The following is a 10,848-nucleotide window of genomic DNA, read 5'->3' on the forward strand; positions in this document are numbered from 1 at the left end:
GGGAAGGCATTATTTTTCTTTCCATCCAAAAATTAAAAAGAGCAATTATTTTCATGGAAACCGGGTAGACTCTGTTAAAATTTGTAGGTTAAAGCTGGGACATTGTGGACTAAATAAGTATCTGCATATTATAGGGAAACACAGCACAGGGTTACGTGGATGTGGTTACTCTGAAACGGTGAAACATGTTTTGCTGGAGTGTAGGAAATATACTAATGAGAGGAGAAATCTATTTAAATCACTGGCAAATCTGGGACTACGTTCAGTTTCTGTTAAATCTTGTTTTGGTGATCATAATAACCACCAGCAGATTATGACAGCAATCACAGAGTTCCTGCGCGACACGGGGCTGTATAAGAAAATATAAAGGATGTACAACCTGTGACAACCAGGGGTAGGCAGTAATACGCCGAGAAGCGTCTACACTGCCGGAAATTAAAAGAAGAAGAAGAAGAGCGGCACTGTTTCCGCTAACCCAATAAACAAGATGGCGTCCGGTAGCGGAGTAAGTTGAGTATCAGATCTCTTTATTTGTCATTCAAAACGTAAAACAACGTTAATGATAGGTAACTTTCATTTCTGTAAGGGCATGTGTGTTGATCAGTGCTGCTAACGGGTCTGTTTGAAGTAGTTTACAATGTTTAAAATGCCGTTTCTGTCGCCCCCTGTCGCTCGCAGCTAACGCAAGCTAGCCTGCTAACTAACAACAAAGTGAACATGTCTGGTTCTAAGTCTCACGGAGCGACGTTTTAGGAGAATTATTTTACTGTTTTATAAAGCTCTGAGTGTTGGTTTGTGGTTTTCTGCCTCTGCGCTGAAACAGAGCAACGCTGCCAAATGTTAGCTCATTAGCCTGAGCTTCGCTACCACCAGTAATTGTTCGTTTATTAACAAAACTAAAGCAAATAAAGAAAACACACCGACTGAGAGTGGAACTACTGCTGTCATGATATCAAACTTATGATTTTGGTTAGACACCTGCTTAAATATATCGGTATCTATGCGGTACGGTAGCAAAAACAGCGACACGTTAATGAATGCAACACATACACACGTGGACAAAATTGTTGGTACCCCTCAGTTAAAGAAGGAAAAACCCACAATTCTCACTGAAATCACTTGAAACTCACAAAAGTAACAATAAATAAAAATTTATTGAAAATTAAATAATCAAAAACAGCCATTACTTTTGAATTGTTGATTAACATAATTATTTAAAAAAACAAACTAATGAAACAGGCCTGGACAAAAATGATGGTACCTCTATAAAAGATTGAAAACTATTTGACCAGAGTGACATGATTAACTCAGGTGTGTCATTTAATTGACATCACAGGTGTTTCCAAACTCATAATCAGTCAGTCTGCCTATTTAAAGGGAGACAAGTAGTCACCCTGCTGTTTGGTGAAAAGGTGTGTACCACACTGAACATGGACAACAGAAAGCGAAGGAGAGAATTGTCCCAGGACATCCGAAAAAAAATGATAGACAAACATCTTAAAGGTAAAGGCTATAAGACCATCTCTAAACAGCTTGAAGTTCCTGTGACAACAGTGGCTCATATTATTCAGAAGTTCAAGACCCACGGGACAGTAGCCAACCTCCCTGGACGTGGCCGCAAGAGGAAAATTGATGACAAATTGAAGAGACGGATCGTTGGAATTGTATCCAAAGAGCCCAGAGCAACCTCCAAAGAAATTAAAGGTGAACTCCAAGGCCAAGGTACATCAGTGTCAGATCGCACCATTCGTCGTCGTTTGAGCCAAAGTGGACTTCATGGGAGACGACCAAGGAGGACACCACTGCTGAAAAAAACTCATAAAAAAGCGAGACTGGAATTTGCAAAAATGCATGTTGACAAGCCACAAAGCTTCTGGGAGAATGTCCTTTGGACAGATGAGACCAAACTGGAGCTTTTTGGTAAGGCACATCAACTCTATGTTCATAGACTCAAAAACCAAGCATACGAAGAAAAGAACACTGTCCCTACGGTGAAACATGGAGGAGGCTCAGTAATGTTTTGGGGCTGCTTTGCTGCATCTGGCACAGGGTGTCTTGAAAGCGTGCAAGGTACGATGAAATCTGAAGACTATCAAGGCATTCTGGAGAGAAATGTGCTGCCTAGTGTCAGAAAGCTTGGTCTCAGTCGCAGGTCATGGGTCTTCCAACAGGACAACGATCCAAAACACACAGCCAAAACACCCAAGAATGGCTGAGAGAAAAGCGTTGGACTATTCTAAAGTGGCCTTCTATGAGCCCAGATCTGAATCCCATTGAACATATGTGGAAGGAGCTGAAACATGCCATTTGGAGAAGACACCCATCAAACCTGAGACAACTGGAGCTGTTTGCTCATGAGGAGTGGGCCAAAATACCTGTTGACAGCTGCAGAACGCTCATTGACAAATACAGAAATCGTTTAATTGCAGTGATTGCCTCAAAAGGTTGTGCAACAAAATATTAAGTTATGGGTACCATCATTTTTGTCCAGCCCTATTTCATTAGTTTGTTTTTTTAAATAATTATGTTAATCAACAATTCAAAAGTGATGGCTGATTTTGATTATTTAATTTTCAAAATTTTTTATTTATTGTTACTTTTGTGAGTTTCAAGTGATTTCAGTGAGAATTGTGGGTTTTTCCTTCTTTAACTGAGGGGTACCAACAATTTTGTCCACGTGTGTACAAGTTCGGCGTGCCCTCAAATAGATACTAAATAGGTTATTTATAATCTGACAAATTATTTTTTCCAACTTGACCAGCGGATTTTGAAGAACACTGATAGCTGTTTAACTTTTTAACAACTTAGCCACGTTGCAAACACAGTTCACAGTTTCCTAAGTCAGGTGTTTACAGGTATGCAGGTCAATAACACCAATTATAATCAGTTATACTCAGTCAGTCAATGGTAAACATGGCATGATGAACATGTTTGTCACTGTTTATTTCTACTGATAGGAAAAACCAGAAGTACCGACAGCTGCAAAGAAGGTGGACTGAGTAAAAGCTGTTGCAAAAATAAGATTAACTATTGGATAATTTACAGAATAAACACAGGGTTTCTGCAGGCATTAAAAAGCTTTAATAGTCATTAAATTGATTTTGCAAAATTTAAGACCTTAAATAGCATTAAAAATCATTAAATTTGATTCTCAGTGGTATTAAAAATTCTTTCTGCCATTTTCAAGAAAAATATTTGACAATAATAATATAGAATTATAGACTATGATTCATCAGATCTGTGTAAACATGCCGAAGCATTGCGATAATTGCTCCAGCTGATCGGGTATAATATCCAAAAGTTACATATTTGGAAAGTGGAGGAGAAATGGGGAAATGCAAATTCCAGCAAAAATGGCGAGAAAATGTGGAATTCAGAGAATGACTGCAGTCCGTGGGCTGTCAGGGATGGTTTCCGGATTCAGAATTAGTGAAATGAGGGCACAGTTCTCATATAAAAATGATCTTTTATGAAAAACAAACCCATTTAATTTATTGAGTTAATGGTCATGGCATTAAAATGTTTGCAGTATAGCATTAAAATGGCATTAAAAGCATTCAATTTGACTAGCTGATTTCTGCAGAAACCCTGAAACAGGACATTACAGCGTTATTTTTTAAACAAAGTGCAGGATTTTGCCTTTCATGGCATTCCAGTCATTCATGTGCCTGCATTTCCTCTGATTTGTTCCTCTCTTTGAAATTTCTGGGGTAGACTCTTGTTAAAAGTAAACTGTTAGAAAAACAGAAGAGATTATGTTCATATGTGTACTGAGAAAGTGTTTAGCTTTTACCATGTAGTTGCAGTACCAGGTAGAATATTTGGGGGTGACATGGCTTTGTGTGATTAATGCAGGTTCAAATAAATGTTTATCATCGTAATAATGGTTTTAATCGGATTTGGAACAGACTGGTTTCTGATAAAGGATTCCCTGAGTTTGAAGTGAACCACAGGATGTTAACCAGCTTGAATTCATGTAAAAGTATTTAATTAAAACATAGGTTGTTCTTTATGACAAACAGGAATTGTAAGTTTCACGTTATCTCATCTGTTATTCTGTTATGTTTCCTGATGTCTTAGTTTTTGTGTTGGTATCATATTAGCATCTATATTTAGGCAGGTGTCATATTGAATTCAGGATAAAATGATTCCTATAAAAAGAGCTACCAAGCTGACATGATCCAGTGACTTTACATTTAGTGACATCACAGTTAGCTCTTGTTACTTCCTGTTGAAGGATCACACAAATTAATCCATAAATTCAGCTGATCAGTTTCATATGTAGAATTGTCACCTTTAATATTTACATCTACAGTTATTTTAGTCTCACATTTAACCAAATATTAGGTGAATACAAGTCAGCTACTATCAACAGATATTCAGTATTAGTTCTGAGGTTTGACAGGAGCTACAGATGAACTGTCAGGATGTTTTTATGTTTTGAAGTGTTTGGTTTTTGAACTTTTCTTCATCTTCTCTTCCAGTCCAATAAGAATGACTTCCGTCGGAAGTGGGACAAAGATGAGTATGAAAACCTCGCTCAGAAACGTCTGGCGGAGGAGAGAGACCGAGAGAGGAGAGATGGTGAGAAGATAGAAAATACCTGTCACAAATACAACTTGACTCCACAAGAGTTCATTTATTTTCCACTGACCTGATTTGGAGATCAGGAGTTCAAAAAACTGAAAGGAAATATTTTTATCTACTTTCTGCCCGTCACTTTTTACTTGATTCATCGTGTTCTTCCTCTGATGTTTGTCTTAAAATAAAACTACATGTTCATCTTCAGTCCTTGTGGGCCCAGTTTGCAATTTCAGAAATGATGATTTAATTCCTTTATCGTCTTTTATCTGTTTCTCGTTGCCTCAGGGAAAACGGCTCCACCGGTCAAGCGGGACCTCCTGCGACACCGAGACTACAAGGTGGATCTGGAGTCCAAACTGGGGAAGACCATCGTCATCACCAAGACCACTCCTCAGGCGGAGATGGGCGGGTAGGAGGTTTAATCATGAAACCTGCAAACCAAATCTCCTCCACTTCATACCAACACAAGTCTTTATTTCCTCATTTCTTATTTCTTTATTTAGAAGTTATTTTTCTGTTGATGCAATTTTTGACATCTGTGGGATAGGCTTGGGCGGTATTACGGTAATACCGTATACTGCCGGTGTTTAAAAACAGCAGCGGTATCAGTTCCAATACCGTCAAAAAATGCAATGCTCTTATACAGGAGATAAGTGTTATGAGAGTGTGTGGCTCCGTTATTAGAGAGGGAGAGAGAGCAGCGTGTGTGTGAGAGAGAGGGGGAGAGCGAGATGTCCGAGCGACCCTGAATGCAGCGCGAGCAAGGAAGACGGCAGTCGATTTGGGGAGGAAGAGAGAAGAGGTGTGTAGCTGCTGGGTTAGTGCGACTGTATGGTTCAGCCGCTGTTAATTCACAATAAAGGCTGCAGTATTCTTCAATAAGGCCGGGCTCCTGTGTCTTTGCCTTCTACGACTGCCAAGGAAGTGAAGGGGTTAACCCCGAAGTAACAACAGTAACTTCGGCCCTGGAGAACTGTCCTCCCAACCACGGTCGGGAGCTGAGCAGGAAACGTTAACATAAGGATTAAATAATAAATAAGTCATTTAATGCCTAAAATTGATTCTCTGTCCAGTAGCACTTATGTGTGGTTGAATTTTCAGTTTTACTTAAACAGTTATGTTTTAGCCTACTTTTGGAGACTTTCCATAAAGTTTAACAACGTAATGTCACGTGACAGCGCGGAGGAGAGAGAGAGGGGGGAAGATGGCAGATCCCGCACGGAGTGACTTGATGTAAAAAAAAAAAACCACAACTTCTGCAGTTTGGGAGCATTTCGGGTTCAAGGCAAACGAGAAAGGAGAGCCGGTAAATACTGATTAAGCAATTTGTAAATTCTGCAATCAAAAAGTGATCGCGAGAAACACCTCTAACCTAAGGACGCATCTCCGAATCAACCATCCACTCACTGCCGCTAGTATTCAATTTCCGAACGTGAAGGCACGAGTCAGTAACGGTAATATTCACAGTAATACCGTATACCCCGGTAAAATGTGAAGGAAGTTTGACGGTATCAAAATTTGGATACTGCCCAAGCCTACTGTGGGATCATACAGATGTTTCAGAACATGAAACTTGTCACTAGAGGACAGATTCAGTGATTTACATTTAAACTTTTCTGCTGAGGCTTGAGAAAACCATCATCATGGAAGCTTAGATGGAGCGAGGGTCAGCCTGCTGGACTTTCTGTCTGAATGTTTATTTAAAAATGAATTAAACCCCGTTTGAAACGTGAAGCTTGTGTCACTCATGGTCTTCCTCTGATTTCTTCTGCCTCCATTCCAGGTATTACTGTAACGTCTGCGACTGCGTAGTGAAAGATTCCATCAACTTCTTAGATCACATCAACGGCAAGAAACGTGAGTTGAGTTACACAGAAAACATTTGAGTTTGAACCAAATAACATCCATAATAATTCTTTTGTCTTTAATAGATGAGGATTTTATTCTATTTAGTCTTTTTTTTATTAACGTCATATTTTTCTGTCTATTGTGGGGCTTTTAGTGTGGTAAAATTATGCAGCACTGTGGTTTACCGCCGACTATGACTTCCTCTGGGATAATCAAGATTATTATTAAGGTTATTAGTAATATAAAGATTAAACAAGGTTTATGTTACTACTGGAATAAACAAAATACTGAGAAATCGTACAAATAAAAAAAATGGACAAAGAGAAAAATTGGACATAAATATATTGTCTTTTCCTGTCGTTGTTTACCTTTCTTACCTGTTGTTGTTTGTGTGAGCAGACCAGAGGAATCTGGGCATGTCGATGCGGGTCGAGCGCTCGTCTCTGGATCAGGTAAAGAAGCGTTTCGAGGTGAACAAGAAGAAGCTGGAGGAGAAGCAGAAGGAGTACGACTTTGAGGAGCGCATGAAGGAGTTGCGGGAGGAGGTGAGGAGGGAGACGACGCCCCCTGCTGGTCTCCAGGATGACCTGTTTCTGAACGTTTTTAATCACTTGTAGCTTTAAAAATGACACACTATCTCTGCAGTGGAGTGAGGAAGACGAAGATAGAAAAAGTAACTTTGGGGAGATTAATCTGTTATCGTCCTGAAATATCACAGGAAGGGCGGAGATGTTTTTCAGAATAGTGTGGAGGAAATTCTGCTAAAAAACACTGCTGATAGTTGACAGTAACATTAAGAAACTGAACTGATCCAGCAGCCATGAAATGTCACAATGGAAGAGTTTGTCATCGAACTTTGAAATCAGTCATTATGAGAAGATATTAAATGGAGGAGATACTAAAAAAAAAAACAAATCGTGGGGCTTTGAATACGCCGTCTCCGTTGAGGTCGTCGGAATATCACACAGAGCTTTTTAAGGCTATTAACGTATTATTTTTTATGATAAAAGTCTTAAATTTGAGTTTGTAGTTTCATCAGAAAGTTGAATAATTCAGTAGCAGGGATGAATTAAAACACAGATGTTTCAGTTTGATAGTGACGTTAATGTGTTTGTTCAGTGAAGCACTTAATGTCACAGCTGGAGATGCTAATGATCGTTTATCAATTCATTTACTGATTTAAAAATACGGAACCTGATGAGGCAAAACATTAGCTGGTAGTCAGAGTCTGTTGCTGTTTAATGAGATGGAGTTCCAGGTGTGTTTGCTGTCCAGCCAGAAGGTCCATAAAAGAAGCGCTCCTCAGCTAGCTACCTGAGGCTCATGCTACCAGTAAGCTAAGAGTTTTAAATGCTAACACAAACTGAGTGTCGGCAGAGACGCTGCAGGACTCTGATTACAGGCTTATGACATTAAAATGATGCTCTGAGAACAAAAATCTGTTTCAGAGGCGGCAGTAAACACCTGATGAAGTTACTGCGACAGGATTTGTGGCTGTCTGAGCAGCTGGATTAACTTCAGTGATTCTGATTTGAAACCACTGTGAAAAAATGATAACATTGCAGGTTATTTACTGTGGAAGAGTGCAGCTCGTTTGCTGATCCAGCCCGATCTCACGAGGATTCGTGAAACTGTCACGTAAGTTTTAGTTTCGGTTTCGTGCGCACCAACACGATTTCGTCATGTTTTTCGTGCCGCTCACCACGAAATGCGCACCAATGTATTTTAAACGGCGGACTTTTCGTGCCACTCAGAACGTATTTCAAAAGAATGTGTATATTATATTTTTAATGTAAAACCGTGGCGAATCCAACGCTATATTTTGCATGACATCGTCCCTAAACATAACCTAACCATAAGCCGGTGTTACACTTACCAATTTGCATAGGAATTTCAAGAATGTCCGGCGGCCGGCGGCCGCAAACGCGATCACACAAGCAGTATACGCCGATGGACAGCTTAGATCGTCATGAATCCGCCGGTATAAACCACTTTCAGATGTGATTACCACAGCGAAAAACATTTCGTGGTGAGCGGCACGAAAAACATGACGAAATCGTGTTGGTGCGCACGAAACCGAAACTAAAACTTACGTGACAGTTTCACGAATCCCCGTGAGACCGGGTTGGCTAATCTTAGAAGAGCAGTTTCTCATATTTTTTCTGTTAGTTTATAATACACTAACTTGGTGTTTCCTTTGTTCTTCAAATTCATAATGTAACTGAGGCAGTTTTATAGGAAATATTCAGTGTTAGTTAAACAGTTTTGTCAGCACATGGAGAAAAAAACGCTGCTTTTCTTTCATTGCTGCCAATAATTACCGGTTTTTAATGTTGGGAACTATTAATTTAGGAAGTTATTTAAAATTTATATTCATAATTTTTAAGCAGTTTGAACCAGAGGATGGTCTTCTTAGAGGGTTTAACATTAAAATGATAGAAAAGCAAGGAAATGTTTGTCTCCCGACTGCAAACTAGAAAAATCCAGAAACTTGATCTTGTAGAAATATTTGTGTCGAAGGTGCTCAGTGTGTGAAGTAAAACAAAGAGTAGAGAATACAGCAGAAACTATCATGTTTCTAGTCTCATCTTCTATGATTCCTCTGAGGGAAACAAGACTAGTGAGGGAGGAATTTCCTATCCTGGCTGGTATACAAAGTATTTACAGGACACTTTAACCCTTTTAACTCCAGTTAAACCACATAAATAATCACACATTTATAGTTAGATGAACTCGTCTTGATATAAAATGTTTTCCTTCGTCGAAGCCTGATGTCAGTCATCACTGTTGTCCTGACCTTAACTTTACCCAAAAACAAGTCCCTTAGATAGACTACAGTGTTTCTATGGAAAATTAGTCTCTTCCAATCCACAAATGAAGCCCAGCTGTGTTGGACTAGTGTTTGTAGTTCGGCCTTCAGGTGACGGTGTTGTTGTTGTCGTTTCATCAGGAGGAGAAGGCGAAGGCCTACAAGAAGGAGAAGCAGAAGGAGAGGAAGCGGCGGGCGGAGGAGGACGTGGACTTTGAGGAGGATGACGAGATGGCGGCAGTGATGGGTTTCTCCGGCTTCGGCTCTTCCAAGAAGAGTCACTGATGATCTGTGAGGACGGCGACCTCGTACCGGGAAGGATTGCTGCTCCACCTGCCGCCTCTGTCGGGTGGAGCTTCAGACCAGGAGGAGACTGTTCAGGCAGGAGTCCTGCTGAAAGCTGCGGTCGTTTCCACGGTCCTGCCAGCTCACCTCCCTGGTTCAGACTCTTACTTTATTTACCGCCAGGCTCTTATTTTCATAGTTTAATCCATCACTCAGTCCGTTCTGATAGTCGGCAGCTTCGCTCTCACACACAGAATGACGGTGAACTAAATTGTTGTGGGTTAAAAACACCTGTAAACGCAGCAGGTTGGACACGAAGCAGCTTCTCTGAAACCCACAAAAATGAGACCAAAAGACAAAACTGAAGTTTTCTTTAAGATTTAACTCCAAGTGGGACAAGTTTAATTTCACTCAGAAAAAAAAAATCAGAAAATGATTGCCATGTTTTGTTTGAAACCACAGCAACATTCAGAAGCGGCTGTTTGAGCTTTTTGTCCTTCACACAAACATACAGATTATAAATTAAATGCCAGAACTGTGAGTCTGAGACATTAAACATGCCAAAAAGCTCAAACAGCCACAGAAGTTTCCTCTGTGTCACGTCAGAGCTCGTTTGTATCAGGACACGGCATGTTGGGACATTTTAATAAACCGTTTTTATTTCTAGGTTTGGTTATGTGGTTTCTCATCTGCTGTGTGTGTCAGTGAACGCACCACAGAAAACCTGCTGTGTTTGATGCCTTCCACTCGTTTAAAGAGTCATTTTGGTTTATTAACACGATGTGCCTGATGTTTTTCAAAATGACTTAAAACTACCAAGAAATTACTTAAACAATGCTCAGAGTAACTTGAACTCAAATGACAAACCTGTTCAAAACATGTCAGACTTGGACAAAATGACTTGTAGCTTTTTAGAAGATGACTCGAAAATTTATAAAATTTTCTCAAACCGATCCAAAATAACTTAAAACGTGTCCACACTCTTTCAAAACGTATCCAGAATGACTTCAAATTTATCTGAAATGACCCAAAAACCGACTAAAATAACTCTAAATTTGTATGAAATAATTTGAAACATGTCTAAGATTACTTAAAACCTGTCAATAAAGACTCAAAAAGACTTGAAATCTGTCCACAATGGCAGAAAACTTGTCCTAAATGACAAAAAATGTCCAAACTACTGAAAGCCCTCACAGAATGATTTGAAATTTATCTAATAGGACTAGAAAATGTTTCAAAACTTGTCTAGAATGACTTGAAACCTGTCAAAAATTGCTCAGAACTTATCCAGAATGACTCAAAACTGTTCAAACAGGGTCAAA

At 39.6% G+C, this 10,848-nt stretch overlaps 1 protein-coding gene across 1 annotated transcript; it reads left to right on the forward strand.

Moving 5' to 3' along the window:
- The first annotated feature begins 397 nt into the window (after window positions 1-397).
- On the forward strand, window positions 398-10,192 carry zmat2 (zinc finger, matrin-type 2). The gene is made up of 6 exons (XM_051938082.1): window positions 398-505; window positions 4,485-4,584; window positions 4,870-4,993; window positions 6,368-6,441; window positions 6,832-6,977; window positions 9,383-10,192. Exons 1-6 carry the CDS (start codon window positions 488-490, stop codon window positions 9,524-9,526), a joined length of 606 nt encoding a protein of 201 aa, XP_051794042.1. The 5' UTR covers window positions 398-487; the 3' UTR covers window positions 9,527-10,192.
- Window positions 10,193-10,848: the final 656 nt, after the last annotated feature.

Source organism: Acanthochromis polyacanthus, chromosome 17 (assembly GCF_021347895.1).
Source record: "Acanthochromis polyacanthus isolate Apoly-LR-REF ecotype Palm Island chromosome 17, KAUST_Apoly_ChrSc, whole genome shotgun sequence".
Taxonomy (NCBI): domain Eukaryota; kingdom Metazoa; phylum Chordata; class Actinopteri; family Pomacentridae; genus Acanthochromis; species Acanthochromis polyacanthus.